Raw genomic sequence first — 25,677 nt, 5'->3', positions numbered from 1 at the left:
TGTCAAATAACAAGAAGTTGGATGCATATAGAATCCATATTGTTCGTGCAAAAGCATAAATTTAAAGAGGCTGAGTTCAAAGTCTCCTTGTACTAAAATCATCTGAAGAACTAAAGTGGAATTTAATATCCCTCACTTACTCAATCCAAACACAAACTAAATTTAAAATCTTTATTGTGATTATCTAATTACAATTGTTAAGTTCACTCCTACCCCAGATCTATCGAGTCACCGATCTTCGTGTGATCTTATATCATAGTCCGAAATCCTGGATCCATCACAGAAGTTGTGGTTCCTGGATATTAAGAGCTGAAAGTCGATAGACTCGGTTACGACCAATGTTTAATGACACTCCACATGTTTCTAAACAACATAAAAAAGGAAGTGGAAGGAGTTTTTGTCAAGTATTCTGGAAAAGCATGTGGCTTCTGCATTCATATTAAACTTCCAAAAAAAAAAAATTATTTCTTCTGTTTATGAAACAACACATTTCTATATATGGAACAAGAAGGAACAAATCAAGTGTCTCCTATGCAGTGTATGCACATGTCGTAAAGCATCAGCAATCGTTGCTCCCCCCACATTCATCGCATGTGGTGAATCCGAGACCTTCACAGTAAGGGCATTTTGTTCCTTCATCTATCCACTCCAGAAACTGCACCACGTATCTTACTCATTAGGGAAAAAAAACGTGGCATGTCAAAGAACGACACTATCGCAACCACCTCATGTTAAGTCTAAATACAGACACACTCCTAGTATGTAAGTGGCATAAATGAAATGTTATATTAACAACAAGAATGTGCCTTAGGGTCTCCAAATCGCATAGGATGCTCCATGTATATTTAAACCAATGAAGTCTGGCTACTATAATTTATAATCGAAATGAAGAACTACGACAAGGTTAAGGCATTTTCTAACCTGTGGCTCAATGTTTGGCTCACCCGTTCCATCACAATCTGCCGGAAAAGCAAACAAAATTCTTAGATATGGATAAATGAAAAATAGGAAATTATATAAATTTTGTAGACCAGGAAAGTATGAAAGAAAAGTCTGTGTACCCATGCACAAAACACGTCCCTCTCCACGACATGCAAGGCACTTTACTACTGTAGCATTGCTGCTGCCAGTCTTGATTGGTCCAGTTTGTTTGCTACTTCCAGAAAGTCTTGAAGGTTCTTCCCATCGATTCTCTCCGAGAAGAAAGACTCGTGGAGATTTGGAAAATTCAACTTTTGTCTTCTGAACTTCAGATATACTGGTAATGGAAGAGATTGGGGCTCCATTTTCGCTCTTCGAGAAATATATGATAAAAACATTATGTGAGCCCTAGACTACAATATATTCCAGATCATTCAAATTTTTCCAATTCCATGGACTGCCTAAAAATTAAAAATTAGATAACAAACGGACTACATAACCATGTTTATAGTATGCTCAACTGCCCCGTGGATGTATTTATGTTTTGCATCGGCATTTTAAAATAAATTATTGTTCAAAATGAAAAAAACATGTCTTATTATAAAGGCTTTCTAATTTGAATGTCGGGCTGCCAAAGAAGGAGCAAGGATTCATTAATATCTCGGCTTTCATGTACATACGATGCCAATAATTTTCTAGAAAAATGGATTTCTCAGTTTTTGAGAGATGGACCTATAATAATATTATCTACCTCCGGTTTTCTCAATCAGAATAGCAAAACATCACATTTCAAGAAATTCACAGCACCTTCAGAGGACCAGCAGATTTATTTTCCTTATTTTTGGTCTTTCCAGGGCCAGAACTTCCGAATTTTTGCTCCATAAACAACTGTTCCAGAAGTTCTGGAGTCATTATGCCATCTTCTCGTGCTCCTATAGAGGACTGTCAAGAAAATTAGGAAAATGTAGCAACTAATTTAGGCAGAAGAACTTGATTCTTGATGAGTTTTTACTTAGATTTTCTAGTAAAGAATGACATACTTGCCAGGTTTTTACAGCGCGCTCGGTTCCACTCGAGAAGCTAGAAAATTCAATGTCCTCTTCACCGGAATAGAATCCAAGTTTCTGCAAAGCTTCCTGTCATAGATGACATAAAATAGAATAATCATCATATAATCTCTCTTTTCTCCTCAATTTTCTCAACACAATCGCACTATACACTCATACAGTACACTAGCCATCGCATAAACTTTCACCAAACCATCCAAACATTATCACAAATTTTTTCATAGTCAACCCATCCCGATTTCTCATCCAAAAAATAAATTAATAGCAAAGAAATCAACCACAAAAATAAGTGGTGAACAAACACCAAGTAAACATATCTTAACAAGTAAAACGCCAATTGAAAGTCTTAGCATGTGTTATCTCAAAACACATTTACTTTAATTAATAAGAACATGGCTCACTAGATCAACTGCTGGTCAAGTAAACGACCATGTAGCACAGTACGGAATTAACTGGAAAATATTCACCTGCTCAGCACCGTACTAGCCTTAAATCGACTTTCAACTGAAACTTGAAGGGAAGCTGTTTATCTATTTTTGTAGCAATATGCAATGGACTATTCCCATGTATTATAGAAAACTTTGCATATCCTTGGTTCAAGTCACATTGTAGAAAGAACAAGTTGAAGAGTACTTCCAAGACAGTGTAGTAGTCACATATAATATAAAAACAATCACACTCTTAACTTGTTTAAAGCCTTCTATACAGGAACTTTAGGTTTTGCTTGACATGGGTGGAATATGTCTCCTTCCTAGTAAATTCCATGGAGGAAAAAATATTGAAGAACAAAATAGAAGCTCGCAGCATACCTGCAAGGCTCGTACTTCTTCTCCTTCTGATCCAATCCTCAATTTCACCCTCCTTTTCGCTATCTCCTTTCCATCGGAAACACTTATTACTTCCTTAATGACAACTTCCTCATCTTTTATAGCTGCCTCGACCACTAGTGGCACGGCACTCGAACCACTCTCAGTAATTCTATTTATGGTCTTCCCCGAATCTCCATCCTTCAGAACCTGCAGAAAAACTGAAGTATTCATCACCATCAAAATCATTTTTGTCCATCACCTGAGAACCAATGGCCATACATAGGAAGAAACACAAATAAAAATAAATAATGTTCATTACAACGAGAGTTATGTGTCATGTGATAATCAACTATAATCTACTGTATTGAACTTTAAAATATATTTTACTCAGCATCTTAATTTAAATCGAGATCACTTTCTGCAAGAAGTTTCATTACGAACAAAGTTCTAAATCTCATAAAAACTTTGATCATATGTTCATGAAGAAAGGGATCACATCGGTCTGTCTATGAGACTACAGAACTCAATATTTCTAGGCTCTAAAACATGAATTGTTAAACAATATTTCAACCACTAAAATAATACCTATGTTTCATGATATAACAAAAGCTGGATCCACGGCGACAATTGCACTCTTTTAAAAAGAAACTACATGTCGTTTTGGTTTTACTGAGAGTCACCCACAATCACTCAATTTCCTCCCCTCTTCCCAGTTCCTGGCTCAATCTCAGTTCGATAGAAAAAAATTCTTCAAACCCCATCTGAGCTATGAACTAAATCTCATTAGTGGAAAAGCCTAACTAAAAAGCACACTTTACTGTCCGCACAAATTTAAAGTAACGTTTGCGGTCAATATCAGAAACAGATCTAAAAATTACCTAGATTTTTTCTAGAACCAATTATGTAAATATGTCTATCCCAAGTCAGTTTAAAATTGATGTTTGGAATGATCTGTAAGGGGCTATGAATCCATGAGTTACAGATTACCAATTAATTTATTCCGTCAGCTCACAAACTCAATCAAACAGGTCATAAGGGTGAAACAAAATATCGTCAAATAATCAAGACGAGAAACTAGTGTTCAATGCAATTCTCTTGACTATTTCTGTTGGTTATAGAGCTGGATATAAACATGTTTTACTTTTGATAGGCTCATAATAGTTTGCATTTTTGTTGTCATATCTCTCATTGTTACTACTTCCAACGTGTTTAATTGACACATTTTTGTGTGATTTTATTGTAGGATAAAGTTTTCTGCTCTTGGGATAAATCTGGGCTAAAAAATGTGATTTTATATCACAATTAAAGTTGTCGATATGATCTTCGTGGAAGACTTGAACCAGAAAAAATTTAGAAATGGTCTTTCCACAAGACTATTCTTCAATTGCCGGCAAATTGCCGGCACAACTAAATCTGAAATCCGAAAATTGCAAAGATAATATCAGATTTTAGACTCCTAATTATGGTATTTGGTTTGTGGAAAATAATTGGAGAGATATTTTTCTTATTGGGAGAAATAAAGATAAGATAGAGTTTTATTCCAAAAAAAAAAAAACTCTATCATATCTTTGGTATGATTTTTAGGGATCAGGCTTTGGATAATGGGCTTCTCTATCCTTGACCCAACTTACCAAACGTGAAGAATAAAGGAGCCGCAGGAAGAGAACTCTTCTATCACCAAAAAGACTCGTGTGAATTGAAGAGTAAAAAAAAGGCTCAAGGATTTTCTCTCCAATTTTCTCCAGGATTCTAGTATTTTTCCTTTCTTTATTTATTTTTATGGAGATTGTAAGACAAGCCATGTTTGGCTAATTTCCTAGTCTGGTTTAAGGGTTGTTTTCACTGTTTAATTTATCAATGTGAGGTATTTGTTCTTATATTTAATATACTTGTTATTCCAAGTATTTGTCGATTTATGATTTAATTCTATGAATATTGTATATCAATTAATCTTACAATTTAATTCAATATAGGATTTTCTACTGCTAACCATGAATTCAGTGATCCGTAATTGTCACGAATGATTGGTACATGAGTAGCATAGATTAGATGTGTTGTGCTATCATAATATATTTAATCTAAATAAATCAACGAAACTCGATCTATCAATTGCAGCTATCTCGGTTGTTAGATTTTAGGATTAACTGTTTTCACAAAACGAAAATGCTATTTTAATTAATATGGAATGATATCGTGCCCAATTAATTATTGATAAGTTTTGACTGGATGATGAGTTTGGTCAATTAAATTAGGAAAACACAAGGATTTTAGCGGTTATCCCTATAATTCTAAGGTGAATTACTTGTAACTGCATGAATAAATAATATGCTAGCCGATGAACAGTGACACAATTGAATAGTGAAAATCCCTTTAAATCAGATTTTGGTAATTTAACTTTCCTTTAGATTTATAATTTTTTATTGCTTTCTAATTTTAGTTTTAATATTTTATGTTGTTCTTATCCAACAAAACCCCTCTGTTATTTATTTTTCTTCGAAAGAAATCATCTCCCGTTCCCTGTGGATTTGACCCTACTCACCTGGATTCGACCCTACTCACCATTACACTCATTTTAATTAGAGAGTGAGAATTTAAGTTTGGTAGCTCAACGACAGCACACCAACTTTTTACGTTTTTTTTTTATTTTATTCGCTTAAAGTAACACTAGTACAGTTACTTGGGCTTGATGTATAAATAATTGTATTCATCTCTTCTGACAGATAACTTTTCAAACAATACTGAAGAATTTTTCAGTTCATGTCTTTCATATTTTAACATGGCATCAGAGAGTAGGTTTTGATCCTGTCTTTTGGTGCTATACAAGATCTAGCTCATTTTGCTGGAATTTATTGCGTGATTATCGCAATTGTGCAGCGGTAATCACGACGATTGAAGTTTGATTGAAGCGGTTGTTGACGATTAGTTTAATTGACCAGTGCAGAATTCGACTGATGGCGAATTCAGGTAATTTCAATGATCCTTTGTTCTTGCATCCTTCGGATAAACCGGGAATGAATTGGTAAATGATCAATTGCTTGGAGTCGAGAATTGCGGAGTTTAGAATCGAGCTATGATAATTGCTTTAAGAGCTAAAAATAAGATTGCATTTATTGATGGTTCTTATCCACGACCGGCGGTTGGACATGCTTCTCTGCATCAGTGGGAGCAATGCAATGCTTTGGGGCCTTCATGACTTATGAATACTGTTTCTAAAGAGATTTATGGAGGAATTGTGTATTCGACGGTTGCTTCAGTGGTCTGGAATGACTTGAAAGAACAGTTTGATAAAGTGAATGGATCACGGAACTTCTCAATCCATCGTGATATCAGTCGATTAACTCAAAATAGTACAATCTCTGCTTATTACTCGAAACTCAAACATCTATGGATGAGTATGCTTCTTTGGTTACACTTCTTTCTTGTGAATGTGACACAACAAAAAAGTACTTGAATCATGAACAGCAGCAAAGACTATTTCAATTCCTCATTGGATTAAATGAAGGCTACATGCCAATTCGTAGCCAAATCCTTATGATGGGTCCACTTCCAAGAGTTGGACAAGCTTTTTCCATTCTATCACAAGAGGAATCCCATAGATAATTGATTTCGGAGGACCCACAACCGGCATCTGTGTTTTACTCTACACAACACAAAGCTGAGGAGCCAAAGAAAAATCAGTTTTATGGCAAATATTGCAACTGGACAGAACATGTTAAAGCCACATGCTACAAGCTGGTTGGATATCCTTCAGGATATCGCTTCTATGGATAGCAACCTCGTGGTGATAATAGATGGAATCTAAAGGGCTATGTCAGTGAACCAAGTGGAAGACAATTATCCTAAGGAATTGACCGCTGATACATTTCCTCTGTTCCAGTTTTTATCCAAGAACAATATGCTGATATGATGAAGTTATTGGGAGGCCACAGCGCCCATAGCTCGAATACTCCAGCTGCTAATATGGCAGGTAATGTGCCTCTGAAATTTGTACTGATTGGATTATAGACACTGGTGCAAATAAACACATGACTCATTGTTGCAAAGTGCTAAGTCGATGGCCAATTCCTCTAGTTCTGTCAGATTTCCAAATGATAATAAGATTTTCATCAGTCATATTGGCTCAGTACCCTTGTCTCCATCAATTACCTAGCATAATGTGCTTTGTGTCCCTCATTTTCAATTCAATCTTCTAGCCGTTTCTAAGTTTACCAAAGCTCATAGTTGTTTCGTCACCTTTTTTCCATGTTTTTGCTTGTTTCAGGATTTAACGAGTGGGAGGATAGTTGGGATTGGTAAAGAAGAGAATGGGTTGTATCATCTTATCAATCAACTGTTTCAGCACTCCAGCTCCTTTTGCTTTGTGACTTCCTTACCTTCTTTTAATTTCAGTTGTAATACCTTGCATTACCAGAATAATTTTGTGTGTTAGGATTCTATTTTTGTTGATTGTGATATTTGGCACAAAAGATAAGGACATATGTTTGTTTCCAGGATGTTTTTGTTACCTTTTCTATCAAAGAATATATAATTAAAAAATTATTCTATTTGTCCTCAATCAAAGCATCTAAGTTGACATTTCCAAAGTTGAGCTTGACAAAATCTTTGTCCCTTTTCAACTCATACATATAGACATTTAGGGATGTAAATGAACCAAACCGTTTGCGAGCTATTCGAAGCTCGGTTCGATAAAAAGCTCGTTTGAGTTCGTTTGTTAATCATATCAAGCTAAGCTCAAGCTCGATTTTGAGCTCGAAAAACTAATCAAACCAAGCTCAAGCCTAAAGATATTCGGCTCGTGAGCTCGCAAACATGTTTGATAATAGGCTCGTGAGCTCGAGCTCGGCTCATTTAGGTGGCTCGTAAGCTTGAGTTTGACTCATTTGTTGAGTTGACAAATAAAAATATTAATGCTAATGTCAATGGAATGAATTGAACACAAGACAAATAAAATATTAGTACTAATGTTATTATGAACTTTGCAGGATACTTGACTTGTTGTTATTGGAGATGATTTTGTAATTCATGATTTTAATAGATTCTTTGACGTCTTCCCTACTTTCTCACCAGACTTAGTTGAAGTATTAAAGGAGTGAAATTATTTCATTGTTATTTATATAGTGATATCAGTGTATGATGGATATTCTAGATGTATTATTTTGGAATGTTCAATCATATATTGATTTATGTTTTTTAGCCCTTATTTGTGTCGTTTTGATTATTTATGAATTTACATTTTTATGTCTGATTTAAAATTAGTTTATATATATATATTTAATTTTTAACAAGCTCGAATCAAGCTCAAACTCGAGCTCAATTTTATGCTTTACGAGCTTGAAAACGAGCTAAGCTCAAGCCAGGCTTGTTAAGGATGCTAAACGAGCTATTAATGAATCAAGCTCGAGCCTGGCTTGATTAACATACTAAACGAGCTTTTAACGAGCCGAGCTCGAGCTTTTCTCGAGCTTGGTAATTTCAAGACAAACCAAGCTCGAGCCTGATAATAAAAGCTTGATCGAGCTCGAGCTCGAGCTCGAGCCTCAAACAATCTTAAACGAACCAAGCTCAAGCCTGATACTGTTTGGTTTGGTTTGGATCGTTTACATCCCTAGCTGCAATTTCTCCATTTTAGGTTTACCAACAAAACTGAGAGAAATTAAAAACAAGAGTAAGCATTAACCCAGTTACTATCAGGGTTAATGTTTCAGGAAAATATCATAGGGTATGGATGAAACCAAATTCATATCCAAAAGAAGTCAAAGCATGGTATGAATTCGGGACTCTTGCCTCAGTTTATACCACATCACCAAACTTTCCAGAAATTTCAGGATTACCCAAATGGATCCAAGAAGCGGTTCATGAAACTTGGGCAAATAACGATTACTTGTCCAGAGGAGATATTTTGGAACTATACTTCTTCAGTACTGTCCCAGAACCAGCAGGAAAAGGCTCACACGAAGCCTTTCATGTCATCAAGTTAAGGAGGCCAGATACAAATGTTCAGAAATTTATCAAAGATGCTCCGTCAGAAGAAACACCCCTTGTTGCTTCAATAACTGAAGATGACATTTTCACCAGAAAAACATGGGGTCTATAGGTCTGTCTTACTGAGATGGACAAAGTCAAGTTTTCGTTTAAATTTTATCATAATTCGGTAAACGGATCATTCCTGTTAAATACTATGACAGGAAAAACCACAAGTTTTGCAGAAGATCTATTCGAAATAAAAAAAAAATCTTTTGTGGAATAGCAAGCTGCCGGGAGTAAAGAAACTCGTCGGAAATTCTGCAATATGGCTCATGTGGGAAGATGGTCAGAACAGATATGCCCAGAATGCCCAAACCAAAAGGAGCCAGAATTCGGCAAGGGCTTCAGACCTCGATCAGACAGGAAGCATATTGTAGAAACATGACCAAGTGGTGAAGGACCACAGCCACGTTTTTCTCGGGGACATCAAAAGTTTAAGATTCCTCGAAAAAATAAGTGGACATGTGAACCTAACCACCTTTCCTTGGGGATAACAAAAGTAAAAGATTTCCCGACAAGAGATAGTAGACATGTGAATAACCCACTAGATGAACAGGAAAACTGAGACTCGATTTCACCTATATATAACGAACAAATAGGAACCAGTAAAAATACACAAGAAAAAGTCGGAACCTAAAAAAATGTTCTGAAGGTTTCTAAAAGACGCATCAAGGCAATAAGAAGGGAGCTGAAAATTTTCAAAGATTTCCACAAAAGGCTAAAAGAATCAGGAAATGAAAGTTTCTCCTCCTCTACAGAGGTTACTATGTAATAATATCTCGTATGTTTGAATAAAAGAACCAAGGCTTTTGCTCTTCTCATGTATTATTTTCAAATTGAGCTTTTTACACACCTTGAGGTAGGAAACGAAACAGGGTTGTGCTAAGTGCTGCTGAAAGAATCTGCGTCAGAAACCATCGGTTGCGATTGTGTGGTTGGACTGTGAGGAGTAGTGATGTAAATGAACCAAACCGTTTGCGAGCTATTCGAAGCTCGGTTCGATAAAAAGCTCGTTTGAGTTCGTTTGTTAATCATATCAAGCCAAGCTCAAGCTCAATTTTGAGCTCGAAAAACTAATCAAACCAAGCTCAAGCCTAAAGATATTCGGCTCGTGAGCTCGCAAACATGTTTGATAATAGGCTCACGAGCTCGAGCTCGAGCTCGGCTCATTTAGGTGGCTCGTAAGCTTGAGTTCGACTCATTTGTTGAGTTGACAAATAAAAATATTAGTGCTAATGTCAATGGAAGGAATTGAACACAAGACAAATAAAAATATTAGTACTAATGTTATTATGAACTTTGCAGGATACTTGACTTGTTGTTATTGGAGATGATTTTGTAATTCTTGATTTTAATGGATTCTTTGACGTCTTCCCTACTTTCTCACCAGACTTAGTTGAAGTATTAAAGGAGTGAAATTATTTCATTGTTATTTATATGGTGATATCAATGTATGATGGATATTCTAGATGTATTATTTTGGAATGTTCAATAATATATTGATTTATGTTTTTTAGCTCTTATTTGTGTCGTTTTGGTTATTTATGAATGAATTTACATTTTTATGTCTGATTTAAAATTATTTTATAGATATATTTAATTTTTAACAAGCTCGAATCAAGCTCAAACTTGAGCTCAATTTTATGCTTTACGAGCTCGAAAACATGCCGAGCTCAAGCCAGGCTTGTTAAGCATGCTAAACGAGCTATTAATTAATCAAGCTCGAGCCTGGCTTGATTAACATGCTAAACGAGCTTTTAACGAGCCGAGCTCGAGCTTTTCTCGAGCTTGGTAATTTCAAGACAAACCAAGCTCGAGCCTGATAATAAAAGCTTGATCGAGCTCGAGCCTCAAACAATCTTAAACAAACCAAGCTCAAGCCTGATACTGTTTGGTTTGGTTTGGTTTGGTTTGGTTTGGTTTGGTTTGGATCGTTTACATCCCTAAGACATTTAGGTCCATTTAGCAAACCTGCATATAATGGAGATTTTTGATGATTTTTCAAGAGGAACTTGGGTTTTTCTCATGCAGTCTAAGCTGGATGTATTCAGGATCCTTAAGCAATTTTTTGCTTTAGTGAGCACCCAATTTTTTGCTCGAATCAGACAATGCAACTGATTTTTTCAAATCTGAGTGTAGTGAATTTTTTGCCTCAGAGGGTGTTGTTCATTTCAGCTCTTGTCTTTATACACCACAACAAACAGGGGTGGTTGAGCGCAAGCACATACACATCCTCGACATAGCCCGATCCTCGAGATTTCAAGCTTCTCTTCCTCTAAGATTTTGGGGTGATTTTGTATTGACATCAGTTTACCTTATCAACAGAACACCAAGTCCTGTCCTAGGGAACAAAACACCTTTCAAAATCTTATTTCACAAAGTTCCATCATACAATCATCTTAAAACTTTAGGATGTCTTTGTTATGTTACTTCCCCCACCATTAGGAATAAATTTTCTGCTCGTGCCACAACTTGTGTTTTTATGGGATGTTGGGTGCAATAATTGTCCCTACTTGGTAGAGCGATCGAACCGTGGTGCTTGAGCTGCTGTGCGGTTTAAAAGATTTGAGTGCACCATTACCACCAGCTATAGCTTTTGGTAAAGTGGTAAGCACTCGGTCCTACATAGAATATTCCAGTGTCTAGAATTGATATAAAGTCATGAATCTTCAAAGCATGAAAGTTGTTGTCTCACGAGATATTGTTTCTCACGAGGACTTGTTCCTTTTTTGCCACAAGTGTGCCTTTTGTTCCTCCATTTCCACCTTCACCCACTTGTCTAGAAAAGTTTCCAATAGATGATTGTCCCCTTCCACCTGCAAATGAGTCTCCAGTTTTGCCTTTACAAAATAATGATGTTTTTCAACCATTGAGAAGATCTTGCAGAACAAGAACAGCTCCGATGTAGAGAAACGATTTTTCTTGTCCTACTTTCCTCAAAGTAATTCAACTCAGTGCATGTATCCGATCTCTCGACACCTTCCTTATTTTAAATTCTCTCCTTCCTATTAAAGCTTTATGGATGCCATTTCTTTAGTTTCAGAACCTCGATTTTTCGATGAGGCGGCAAAAGATCCTAGATGGAAAAAGGCTATGGAATTAGAGCTTGCGCCTTGGATTCTAAACATACTTGGGATGTAGTTGATCTTCCTGATAACGTTAAATCCATTGGTTGCGATGGGTGTACAAATTCAAGTATCATCTGGATGGGACATTCGATAAATTCAAAGCTTGTTTGGTCGCCAAAGGGTATACACAACAACCGGGAATTGATTTCCATGATTTATTTCTCCTACTGCCAAAATTGTCACCATCCGATGCTTGTTTAGTTTGGCAGGAACTAATAACTTGTCTCTTACACAAATGGATGTGGCTAATGCCTTTATTCAAGGTGAATTGGATGAGGAGATATTTATGACGCTTCCGCTTGGCTATCACACTCGAGGTCATCATAAAGTGTGTCGTTTGCGCAAGTCGCTATATGGTCTTAAGCAGGCTTCAAGGCAGTGGAATCATACATTTGCAGGGATAATGCATGCTGCTGGTTACACACAATTCCACCATGATCACTCTCTCTTTACCATATGAGATTCTCAGCATGTCACTATCCTAGCTGTTTATGTGCATGGCATTGTCATCACAGGGAGTAGTGAGGAGTTGATTGCAGCTTTGAAACAATTTTTGCACTCTCATTTACAAATTCGAGATCTTGGCAATTGAAATATTTTTTGGGGATTGAGATTTCTCGATCACTTGAGGGAATTTATCTCAATCAACTCAAATATGCATTGGAACTCATTGAGGATACGGGTATAGCTGGGAGCAAAACATTTGATACGCCTATGGAACAAAATAAGAAATTGACAACTGTGAGGATGGATACCATTATCGAACAAGTTGAAACTAGTCGTTCTCATGATCCTTTACTGAGCAATCCAGATTCCTATCAAAGGTTGGTTGGTCGTTTGAATCTTACTATCACACAACCTGATGTTTGTTATGTAGTTAAGCATCTTAGCCAAATTCATGCATTCACCAAAGAAATAACTGTAACGCCCCAGATTCGACGACTGTCCTCACTGTATCAAGACGGGTCTTTCCAGCATGCTTATGTCCTCACTCACACGCACCCTAGGAAACTTCCCAGGGGGTCCCCCATCCCAAAATTGCCCTAAGTCAAGCACGTTTTAACTTTGGAGTTCTTAAGTGATGAGCTACCGAAAAGAAGATGCATAAAAGCACTAGAACAGGAGATGATAATTTTTGATTCATTCATAAAAAAAAAATTAAGATACAGACTTATCTATTTATATTGTAGGTTACAAGAGATAAAAAAGGAAAGAATAAAACTAATTAATCACATCCTAAAATATTGCAATCACTCTAACAATTAGCCTAAGATTTCTCTAGGCCTAAACTATTGCAATTATTCTAGCCTAAGATTTCTCTAGACCTAAACTATTGCAATTATTCTAACAATTAGCCTAAGATTTCTCTAGACTGCGTCAACACTCCCCCTCAAGCTGGATGGTAAATGTTGTACATCCCAAGCTTGTCAATCAGTCTTTCGAACATAGGCTTGAACAAAGCCTTTGTTAAGATATCAGCAGTTTGTTGCGACGTAGGAATATAGGACACTTCAAGTATCCCCTTATCAATCTTCTCCTTTATGAAATGCCGATCAATTTCAACGTGTTTGGTACGATCATGGTGAACCGGGTTGTGAGTAATAGCTATGGCAGCTTTGTTGTCGCATAGGATAAGCATAGGGCTCTTTTTCTCTATTCTCAGTTCTTCCAATAACAGTTTGATCCAAAGAGCTTCACAAATTCCAAGAGCCGCTGATCGAAGTTCTGCCTCCGCGCTACTTCGTGCAACAACTGATTGCTTCTTGCTGCGCCAAGTAACCAGATTTCCAAAGACAAAGGAGCAATAACCAGACGTGGAGCGTCGATCATTTGGGCATCCAGCCCAATCGGCATCAACAAAGACTTCAACACACCTCTTTTCTTGCTTTCTGAACATGAGACCACGGCCCGGAGTGCCCTTTAAGTACCGTAATATCCTGATTGCAACATCAAGATGACATTGGTATGGTGAGTGCATAAATTGACTAATGCAACTCACGGGGAAGGAAATATCCGGCCGGGTGTGCGAGAGGTATATCAATCTGCCGACTAACCGTTGAAATCTCCCCATGTCGACAGGTGTATCATCTGGTTTGGCCTCGAGTTTGATGTTAGGATCCATGGGGGTATCGGCCGGTCTACAACCCATCAATCCGGTATCATTGAGTAAGTTAATGACGTACTGTCGCTGTGAAACACAGATTCCAGCCTTGCTTCTAGCTACCTCCATTCCGAGAAAGTATCTCAAGTGACCGAGGTCTTTCATTTCAAAAGAAGTGGCCAATTTCTTCTTAATTCGCTCTATTTCAGCCACGTCATTCCCGGTGATTATAATATCATCAACATATACAATAAGAATAGCAATCTTATCCTTGACCCGATGATAGAACAATGTATGATCACAATGAGCCTGTTTGTACCCGAGAAGATGAACAGTGGTGGAAAATCTGTTGAACCAAGCTTTCGGAGACTGTTTCAAACCGTAGAGAGCTTTCTTTAGCCGGCAAACCTTGTCGTTACTTCCCTGATTGTGAAAACCGGGAGGTAGATCCATGTACACCTCCTCAACGAGATCGCCGTTGAGAAACGCGTTCTTGACATCGAGTTGGTGAAGTGGCCAATCCAAGTTTGCTGCGAGAGAAAGCAACACTCGGATAGTGTTGATTTTGGCTACTGGTGCAAATGTCTCTAGGTAGTCGATACCATAGGTCTGCGTGTATCCCTTAGCCACAAGTCGCGCTTTATATCTGTCAACGCTCCCATCACTATTGCACTTGATGGTGAACAGCCATCTACAACCAACCGGTTTCTTGCCATCGGGTTTCGGAACAATCTCCCATGTCCCATTTTTTTCGAGGGCTTTGATCTCGGCAAATACTGCTGTACGCCACTTGTCATCGCGAAGGGCGTCATCAATGGTTGAGGGAACGGTGGAATGTGACAGGTTAGTGACCAGGGCTTGTAGCGGCTGCGACAACTTAGAATGCCCCAAAAAATGTGAAATAGGATGTTGAGTACATATCCGAGTACCTTTGCGGTGGGCGATCGGGATATCCAAATTTGCCAATTCGGTGGTATCCGGATCGGGCGCTGGGTTTGACGGGGGCGATGCAGAAGGTGCAGGTTCGATATTCTTGTGCTTGCGTCTGCTGTAAGTTGCTGCAAAGCGGTCAGTGGTTCCACGAGGAGGATGAGTTGGTGTTACAGAAATTTCAGCGGGTGGACTTGAAGGTGGAATTGGATTTGGAGCAGGAGTAGTAGGCGGATTTTGTGGTATACTGGGTGAAGGCTGCGGATTTTCTGGAATTAAATGTGGCTCCAAGGTGGACGGAAATCCCAAAAATAATTCTGGCTCTAAGGAAGAGGGAGATTCCTGATTTTGTGGGATTTGAGTGTTAAGTTGGGATGGAGGTGGGATTTGTGACTCTTGTATTGGATTCGGTTCCCATAAATATTCCCAAAAAAAATTTTTGGTTCTAGGCGAGGAAGTAGGATCGGGAGCATAATTATGAGGGGAGATGAGAATTGGATTCGGAGTAGGGGGATAGAACGATTGCGATTCAAGAAATGTGACATCCCGTGAAATAAAATATTTTCTTTTGGATGGAGAATAACATCGATAACCCTTTTGTGTAGAAGAATAACCAACAAACATACATTTGTGGCTACGAGGATCCAACTTAGACCTAGAATTATCATGAATATGAACAAACGCCGAACATCCAAACGTACGTAGAGGAAGATCAGTGAATATTTTGGACTTTGGGAATGATTTTCTGAGGGTATTTAATGGTGTTTGGAATTTTAACACCCGAGATGGAAGTCTGTTGATTAGGTAACATGCGGTTAAAATAGCATCCCCCCAATAGATTTTTGGAACATTGTTTGTGAAAAGAAGTGCGCGAGCGACCTCTAAAAGGTGTCGATTTTTCCTTTCGGAAACCCCATTTTGTTGAGGGGTATCAACACATGAACTGTGATGAATAATACCATGTTTTGAAGAAAATTCATTGAGTGATGAATTGAAATACTCGGTGCCATTGTCAGACCGAAGGATTTGTATTTTAGAGTTAAATTGAGTAAGGATCATATTGTATAACTGTTCAAAAATTTTCAAAACTTCAGATTTGTTAGGAAGGAGAAAAATCCAACAGACACGAGAGTGATCATCAATAAATGTAATAAACCATTTTTTATTAGAAATTGAAGCGACTCGAGACGGACCCCACAAATCACTGTGTATGAGGGAGAATGGCCTAGATTCATGATAAAGATGAATGGGAAAAGGTATGCGAGTATGTTTAGCTATCTGACATACTTCGCATACAAACCTATCACAAGAGTGAAACAACGAAGGAAACAAATGTTTTAAATAAGAAAAACTTGGGTGACCAAGGCGTTGATGAAGTAACATTATTTGTTGGGGACGAGATTGATGTGTAGAATCATGGACCACTTGGCAGCACCGAACAGTAGAATCAGCTCGTAGAAAGTGATATAAACCCGACACCTCAGCAGCACGCCCAATCGTCTTCCCCGAGGCCCGATCCTGAAAAATACACAACTTAGGTGAAAAATTGGCAATACAATCGGAGTCAAGGGTGAGTTTGCTGATCGACAGCAAGTTGTAAGTCAATTGAGGGACAAACAAGACATTCTGTAATATCATACGGGGACTCAACGAAACAGTGCCAATACCAAGAACAGGAGAAATTGAACCATCTGCCAAAGTTACTGATCTAGATCTTTGGCATGGTTGATATGATGAGAAAAGGGTGCGAACTCCGGACATGTGTTCGGATGCACCTGAATCAATAATCCAACACTCACCAGAGTTACCAGGGTCGGTAACAGAGGAAGAAGTACCGTGCGCCATCAGTGAAGTCGAGGTGGAAAGGAACTGGCCAAGTTGATTGAGTTGTGCTTGAGAGAATGTTGCAGCGGATGATGGTGTGTTGTTGTCGACTTTCACCGGTACGGCTGGCTTGGTGGACTCGGCGTTACGCTGGCTGCGTGGCACCCAGTCAGCTGGCTTGCCGTGGAGCTTCCAACATGTGGCTTTAGTATGATGAGGTCGGTTGCAATGTTCACACCACAGCTGCGGTTTGCGGGATCCTCGAGCGGCCATGGCAGAGGCATCATGATTGGTGGCAACGGGTATGGTAGCTTCACCGAGCATAATTCGTTTCCTCTGTTCTTCTCGACGGACTTCGGAGAAAATGGTATCAAGGCTCGGTAATGGCTTGATACTCAGAATCCGTCCACGAGCATCATCCAGGGATGGATGTAGGCCGGTGAGGAAGTCATAGGTTCTTTCTTTGGCGAGCAATTTTTGGTAGATCTCACGGTTGGCAGCATCGGTCCACTCAGGTTGAGTGAAGAGATCGAGTTCTTGCCACAGTTTTGTTAGCGAAACGAAGTACTGAGTTACAGTACCATCGTCTTGTCGCAGATTACGAGAGCGAGTCCGGAGGTCGAACATCTGATTCGAGTCTTCAAGATCTGAGTAGGCTAAGGCAACAGCGTCCCAAATAGCCTTTGCTGTTGGGTAATGGAGGTAGATCTCTGCAATGGAGTCGTCCATAGAGTGAAGAAGCCAGGCCATAACCATGGAATTCTGAATATCCCACGCTGCAAACGAAGGATCAGATTGGTTTGGTGTCGAAATGGAACCATCAAGGTATCCAAATCGTCCTTTCCCGCGGATAATGAGTTGGACGGAACGAGACCACTGTAAGTAGTTCCGGCCACTGAGTTTAAAGCTGGTAATTTGGAATGGAAGGGAGTTATCAGAGGCACTGAGAACAGGTTGCATCTCTGATTTTTCCATAGATGAAAAAATATTCAAAAAAGGCTTTTATTGCTCTGATACCATAAAAGCACTAGAACAGGAGATGATAATTTTTGATTCATTCATAAAAAAAAAATTAAGATACAGACTTATCTATTTATATTGTAGGTTACAAGAGATAAAAAAGGAAAGAATAAAACTAATTAATCACATCCTAAAATATTGCAATCACTCTAACAATTAGCCTAAGATTTCTCTAGGCCTAAACTATTGCAATTATTCTAGCCTAAGATTTCTCTAGACCTAAACTATTGCAATTATTCTAACAATTAGCCTAAGATTTCTCTAGACTGCGTCAACAATGCACCTTCTTGATATGAGTAGTACATATCAAATCTTTTAAGCCCTCTTCTAACTGCACAGTCCCATACCTGAACAGTTTCGGAATCCCTCTCCTTCCAGTGTAAGATCGGTTCATCCATGTTCTCTCCACCTAGAAGCCTGCCAGGAGCCGCTCATTGTCCGTGCAACCTCATGGCACCGGCGATCACCCCAGCCCTCTTCGGCCCTGGGCCTCACATGCCCACCAACTTCCGCTTGGTTCGTCCCCGAACCACACCGTACTCGGAGAGGTCGGCTCTGATACCAGCTGTAACGCCCCAAATTCGACGAATGTCCTCACTATATCAAGATGGGTCTTTCTAGCGTTCTTATGTCCTCACTCACACGCACCCAAGGAACCTTCCCAGGGGGTCCCCCATCCCAAAATTGCCCCAAGTCAAGCACGCTTTAACTTTGGAGTTCTTAAGTGATGAGCTACCGAAAAGAAGATGCACCTTCTTGATATGAGTAGTACATATCAAATCTTTTAAGCCTTCTTCAACTGCACAGTCTCATACCTGAACATTTTCGGAATCCCTCTCCGGTGTAAGATCGGTTCATCCGTGTTCCCTCCGCCTAGAAGCCTGCCAGGAGCCGTTCATTGTCCGTGCAACCTCATGGCACCAGCGATCACCCCCCGCCCTCTTCGGCCCTGGGCCTCACATGCCCACCAACTTCCGCTTGGTTCGTCCCCGAACCACACCGTACTCGGAGAGGTCGGCTCTGATACCAACTGTAACGCCCCAAATTCGACATCCGTATCAAGACGGGTCTTTCCAACAGTGCTTATGTTCTCACTCACACGCACCCTAGGAAACTTCCCAGGGGTCCCCCATTCCAAAATTGCCCCAAGTCAAGCACGCTTTAACTTTAGAGTTCTTAAGTGATGAGCTACCGAAAAGAAGATGCACCTTCTTGATATGAGTAGTACGTATCAAATCTTTTAAGCCCTCTTCAACTGCACAGTCCCATAGCTGAACAGTTTCGGAATCCCTCTCCTTCCGGTGTAAGATCGGTTCATCCATGTTCCCTTCGCCTAGAAGCCTGCCAGGAGCCGCTCATTGTCCGTGCAACCTCATGGTACCGGCGATCACCCCCCGTCCTCTTCGGCACCGGGCCTCACATGCACAATGTCACGGCCCAGCCCACTTGTGATATTGTCCACTTTGGCTTGAGGGCCTCACGGCTTTAAAACGCGTCACATCGTCCGGTGCCATTCACACTGGCTCTCATACCACGTCACAGCTCAACCCACTTGTGATATTGTCCGCTTTGGCTCGAGGCCTCACGGATTTAAAACGCGTCACAAAGGGTTGCTACACACTCATTTAAATGCCCAGCATCTCTCCCGTTGTTTAGCGATGTGGGATTTCGCCTAAGGGCCCTCTTACCCTCTTTTCGGGACTCAGTGTCCTCGCTGAGGTTTGCCCCACCATCCCAAACTCACGCGGAGTCGCTCTGATACCAAATTTCATGGCCCAGCCCACTTGTGATATTGTCCGCTTTGGCCCAAGGGCCTCACGGCTTTAAAACGCGTTACATCATGCGGTGCCATTCACACTGGCTCTCATACCACATGTCACAGCTCAACCCACTTGTGATATTGTCCGCTTTGGCCCGAGGCCTCACGGATTTAAAACGCGTCACAAGGGGTTGCTACACGCTCATATAAATGCCCAGCATCTCTCCCGTTATTTAGCGATGTGGGATTTCGTTCATTTGTGATATTGTCAGCTTTGGCCCGAGGGCCTCACGAATTTAAAACGTGTCACATCGGGTTGCTACACGCTCATTTAAATGCCCAGCATCTCTCCCGTTGTTTAGCGATGTGAGATTTCGCCTAAGGGCCCTCTTCTCACATGGAATGCTGTTATTCGAGTGGTAAAATATCTCAATTGTTCTCCTGGCTTGGGTATTTGTTGAAAGCATAAAATTATGTCTTTTTTGGCATATTGTGATTCTTATTAGGGCATCTTGCCTATGACTCGACGTTCATTGACTGGATTATGTATTAAACTTGGTGATTCCTTATTACCTTGGTGAACCAAGAAGCAAAATACAGTGTCAAGTTCTTCGGCCGAAGCCGAATACCAAGCTATGGCCACTACCACCTGTGAAATTGTTTGGATCCGTGGGATTTTGCATGCTATGGAGGTCACTCAGCCAACAACTCTTTACCTGACAATAAGGCAACACTCACATTGCCTCTAATCTGATGTATCATGAGCGTACTAAACATATTGAGCCAACAACTCTTTACCTGACAATAAGGCTTTTACTTGCCGCTGTTGTTGATATCCTCGATCTGGTGGGGAAGCAGCGTTGATTTTTCATTCTCTTGCAATCGGTGATCATGGCGCCATCCGATTCGAGTTCACGATCCAGATCTGTAGTAGACGATCCGCTCAATCCCTATTTCTTACATCATTCTGATAATCCAAGTATTTCACTCGTATCTCAGCCCCTCACTGGAGAAAACTATGCCTCTTGGAGTCGGGCGATGCGTATAGCGCTTTCGGGGAAGAACAAACTAGGATTCACTGATGGATCTATTCCTCAACCAGATGATTCGGATCTTCATTTACATGTTGTTTGGTTTCGCAACAACAACGTTGTGATATCGTGGATTCTAAACTCCGTATCCAAGGAAATTTTAGCTAGCATTCTGTTTTCAGATATAACAGCTGAAATCTGGAAGGATTTACGTGAAAGATTTCAACAGAACAATGGTCCTCGTATCTTTGAGTTGCGTCGTGCTCTCTTCAATCATACCCAATATCAAAATTCTGTTTCTGCATATTTCACGAAGTTAAAGACTCTTTCGGATGAATTATCCAATTTTCGGCCAGATTGTACATGCGGAAAATGCAGTTGTGGTGGGGTTCAGTCTCTGGACTCATTTCATCATCAAGAGCAAATCATGATGTTTTTACTTGGATTGAATGATTCCTTTTCTCATACCAGAGGTCAATTATTGTTAATGGATCCTCTGCTCCCAGCTTACACTATGGTAGAGGAGGTGCCGTGAAAATCTAGGAGTGTCAGCAGTACGAGCTGAAAGGCTCCCATACTGTTTGGAGGGCAGAGGGCATAGATTCCAAACAAACCTGACCCCTATCTACCGTCGTAGAAGCTGTTCCTATGAAAGATTATGGTTCTCAGGTATCCAATCAATTAATCCCCCAAACCGGGAGAGTTTAAGGCCACCGATTAACAAAAATATTTCCTTGGTATCTCAAGAAGAACGTCAACGAAAAATCAGTTTAAATCTTGCATCCGCCACACCTATGGCCTTTGCTGTGAAATCTTAGCCCTCTAAGTCGACTTCCTATGGTCAGGACCAACATCCAAAGTTCAAATACAAAAGGAGAGATCGTCCATACTGCACTAAATGTGAGAATCATGGTCATACAGTGGATACATGTTATGAGATTCATGGATACCCTGCTGGATTTAAATCTCGGCCACGGATCCGAAATGACTATCATTCTTCTTCTTCGCATCCTTCTGTGGCTAATGTGAATATGGTGGGGAATACTTCGGAAATTGGGGCAATGCCTACGGGCCAGTTCTTCCAAACTCTTAGCCCTGACCAATATCAGCAATTGATGCAAATGTTTCAGTCTCATCTTTCCGCTATCCCCAACAATACTATTGCATCGGGTGTGAATCCCACAACTCACACTGCAGGTATCTGTCTTTCGGTTTCAGTGCCTCCAAATCTATCTTCAGAACAATTTTGGATCATTGATTCGGGAGCTTCTAGTCATATTTGTTGCAATGCTGATGCGTTTCAATCCATGTCGAAAATACGTAATGCGTCTGTGACATTGCCCAATCGAACCACAATTTCCGTTGATTCCATTGGTGATGTTCAGCTCGCTTCAAAAATTACACTTTGTAGGGTTTTATATGATCCTCAATTTGAATTCAACTTACTCTCTGTAAGTACACTCACCACGACGTCCAACCTGGCTGTGCAGTTTTATCATGATCATTTTGTTATTCAGGAAGCCAATTCCGGGAGGATGATTGGCAAGGGTAATCTCATTGGGGATTTGTACATCCTGGACATTCATCAACTTGGTTCAGACACTATATCATTTGTCAATAAAGTCTCTGTACAGTTGTGGCACCAACGATTTGGACATCCATCGTTCAAGGTATTGGATTCCTTACACAATAAACTGAAGTATGTTGTACCCAAGCAATGTACTTCCACTATATGTCACATACATCCACTTGCAAAACAAAAGAGATTACCTTTTGTTTCGAATAGTCGTATATCTTTACATCCTTCTGATTTGATCCATGGTGATATTTGGGGTCCTCTCAATGAACCGTCCTATTCCGATCATCGGTATTTTCTAACATTAGTCGATGATTGTACTAGATTTACATGGATTCTCTTGTTGAAGTCAAAATCTGATGTGGCTCATGTAATTCCTCGTTTTTTTGCTATGATTGATATTCTATTTCAATGCAATATTAAGTGTTTTCGTTCGGATAATGCCAAAGAATTAGCCATCTCCTTCCATCAACGCGGAGTTTTACATCAATACTCTTGTGTCGAACACCCTCAACAAAACTATGTGGTCGAACGAAAACACCAAAATTTACTCAATGTTGTTCGAGCCTAATATTTTCAGTCTCGTATTCCACTGTCGTTCTGGAATGAGTGCATTCTCACTGCATGTTATCTCATTAATCGCATTATGTCGCCTTTGCTACATGGCAAGACACCATTTGAGCTTTTACATCATACTGTGGTCGAATACTCTAGGCTCAAAGTCTTTGGTTGCTTGGCGTATGCTTCTACTTTACCTACAGCTCGATCAAAATTCCAGCCTCGAGCACGTTCGTGTGTATTTCTTGGGTACCTACCTGGTGTTAAAGGTTACAAACTGTATGATCTTGATAGCAAACAAATTTTTTTGTCTAGGGAAGTGATCTTCCATGAAGACATCTTTCAATTTCATACTCATACACCTATATTACCATCGGTTGATCCATTTCCTGATATTGTTCTTCCTCTAGCTCAGCCTGAGTCTTCCATCGACATTTCAAATCAGGATCATGCTCTAGCACAATCACCATCCTTGCCTCAGCCTCGTCGTTCCACTCGTCCTCCGAAACAACCATCTTATCTCCAAGACTACCACTGCAACCTTCTGAAAGGTTCTGATCCCATGCATCCCTCGGTGCATGATACACCATATCCATTATCCAACTGCATCTCTTATGATCAATTAGCACCTGCCTACAAAGCCTTTGTCCTTAATGTATCCTCTGCGTTTGAACCAAAATCCTATCACCAAGCTAACAAATACCCCGAGTGGCAGCAAGCAATGACTGCTGAGTTAGCTGCTTTGGAGTGTAATAACACTTGGTCGATTGTTCCTCTTCCAATTGGCAAACATTCGATTGGTTGCAAGTGGGTCTATAAACTCAAACTTCATGCTAATGGCTCGATTGAAAGACATAAAGCTAGGCTTGTTGCTAAAGGATTTAACCAACATGAAGGTATTCATTTCTTAGACATGTTTTCTCCTGTGGCAAAATTAGTCACTGTCAAAGTCCTTCTTGCTTTGGCAGCATGTCAGAATTGGCATTTGGTACAGTTGGATGTTAGTAATGCATTCTTAAATGGGGATATGTGTGAAGAAGTATATATGGACATTCCACAGGGGTATCGGTTTCAGGGGGAGTCGGTTAATTCCAAGAACCATATGGTGTGCAAGCTTCACAAGTCTATATATGGACTGCGTCAAGCTTCGAGACAATGGAACTCCAAGTTTTCCCAAGTTGTGCTCCAATTTGGTCTTACTCAATCCAAATCTGATTATTCTCTATTCACTAAGGTATCGGGTTCCTCATTTGTTACTCTATTAGTATATGTGGATGACATCATTATCACTGGCCGTCTCCTGTGCTCATTGAATCCTTAAAGTAGTTCTTACATTGCCATTTCAAGCTTCGTGATCTGGGCTGCCTGAAATACTTCTTGGGTGTTGAATTTGCTCGATCTTCCACGGGCATTGTATTATCTCAACGCCAATATGCTTTGTAACTTCTTGGTGACACGGATTTTCTGGCCAGCAAGCCGGTTATGACACCCATGGATCCTAAGGTTCGCCTGAATTCCAATGATGGCGATCCCCTCGAGGATATTACCCAATACAGGCGCATTGTGGGTCGCTTATTATATCTCACACTTTCAAGGCCAGATCTTTCGTTTGCTGTTCACAAACTAAGTCAGTTTGTGTCTCAACCCCGCACACCTCATTTACAAGTTGTCCATCATCTCCTTCGATACATCAAAGCGAATCCAGGACAGGGACTTTTCTTCTCAACATCATCTCCCCTGCACCTGAAAGCCTTCTGTGACGCTGATTGGGCTGCTTGTGCGGACTCTCGGAAATCAGTTACTGGGTTCTGTATCTTCCTTGGTCATTCCCTTGTGTCATGGAAAGCCAAGAGACAAACAACCGTATCTCGCTCATCAGCAGAGGCAAAATATCGAGCACTTGCTACAACAGCAAGTGAGATTGTTTGGATGACTCACTTACTCTCAGATTTTTCTATTTCTATGACTGACTCCGCAACCATTTACTGTGATAATCAAGCTGCAGGACATATAGAGTCGAATCCAACTTTTCATGAACGCACCAAACACATTGAAATCGATTGTCATTTTGTTCGAGACAAAGTACATGAAGGGATTCACAACATCAGCTAGCGGACATCTGTACCAAGTCCTTACCCATTGCTCATCTTTACAAGCCACCTTGAGTGGGAGTTTTAAACACGTGTACTTATTTATCTCTATTTGTTAGATTAGTCAGCTTTAAGTGTGCTTAGTTAGTTTAAGTTGGTTTAGGTAGTTTTTGACAGCTGTATGCAGCTCACGTGTATATATATGCATGATTGATCATTTCCGTGAAGAATAACAGAGAAGGATTTTCTTCCGCCTCTCGTGTTCTATGGCTCTGTTGGTAATAAATTCAAAAAAAAATTAACAATCCAAATGATACGGATACAAAAAAAAGAAGAAAAAAAACCCATTTCTTAACATACCTGCAGTAATTTAGCAAAATTTCCTACAGTGTCAGAAACCGAGGCTGCTGGAAAAGAATTGAGCTGCTCAAGTTCTTGTACTCTAAGCTTAAGGCTGTTTATTTCTTGAACCAACCTCTGGCGTTTTTCCTTCCACCTTCCCTCCTCCCTGAGCCACCGTTGCTCCTCCCTCAACCACCTCTGCTCCTCCCTCAGCCACCGCGCTTCTTCCTGAGGACCGTACCCAATTGGGTTCTGGTTTGAGGGTGGAAATGAGAAGCATATGTGGGATTTCGACAATGATTTCAAGGGTATTGAACTTATAAAATGGGGGTTGTGGAGTAGAGGGAGCGTAAAATATGAAGTTAGAGGCAATATAGATGACATTACCGATGTCGAAGGAGCTACGCGGTGAGGAAGAGGTGTATGAACAGATTTCATAGAGGGGTTGGATTTGAGTTCGAGAGGAAGATAATTTGCAAGGATTTTTTGACGGTTGA

At 40.0% G+C, this 25,677-nt stretch overlaps 1 protein-coding gene across 2 annotated transcripts; it reads right to left on the bottom strand.

The window, feature by feature from the left end:
* Window positions 1-152: 152 nt before the first annotated feature.
* On the bottom strand, window positions 153-25,677 carry LOC142547639 (protein disulfide isomerase pTAC5, chloroplastic). Of its 2 annotated transcripts, XM_075656013.1 has the most exons (8): window positions 25,199-25,677; window positions 2,798-3,004; window positions 1,962-2,057; window positions 1,729-1,863; window positions 1,062-1,293; window positions 922-959; window positions 547-655; window positions 153-309 (listed from the first exon to the last, which is right to left on the bottom strand). In XM_075656013.1, the coding sequence occupies exons 1-7, from the start codon at window positions 25,616-25,618 to the stop codon at window positions 560-562; spliced, it is 1,224 nt and encodes a 407-aa protein (XP_075512128.1). In that variant the 5' UTR covers window positions 25,619-25,677; the 3' UTR covers window positions 153-309; window positions 547-559. The 2 variants fall into 2 exon arrangements, with proteins under 2 accessions (XP_075512128.1, XP_075512127.1); XM_075656012.1 differs by lacking the exon at window positions 153-309 and having other exon boundaries at window positions 406-655.

Source organism: Primulina tabacum, chromosome 5 (genome assembly GCF_025594145.1).
Source record: "Primulina tabacum isolate GXHZ01 chromosome 5, ASM2559414v2, whole genome shotgun sequence".
Lineage (NCBI taxonomy): Eukaryota > Viridiplantae > Streptophyta > Magnoliopsida > Lamiales > Gesneriaceae > Primulina > Primulina tabacum.
The sequence above is the reverse complement of the archived record's forward strand: the minus strand, read 5'-3'. Positions and strand labels throughout refer to the sequence as shown.

Bases quoted from the DNA above. Each gene is read 5' to 3' on its own strand.
- LOC142547639 (XM_075656013.1), bottom strand. From the start codon at position 25,618: ATGAAATCTGTTCATACACCTCTTCCTCACCGCGTAGCTCCTTCGACA. The intron at 3,005-25,198 runs GTATGTTAAGAA...GTTTTTCTGCAG, and splicing joins ATTTTGCTAAATTACTGCAG to GTTCTGAAGGATGGAGATTC. The intron at 656-921 runs GTTAGAAAATGC...TACGTGGTGCAG, and splicing joins AGCCAAACATTGAGCCACAG to TTTCTGGAGTGGATAGATGA.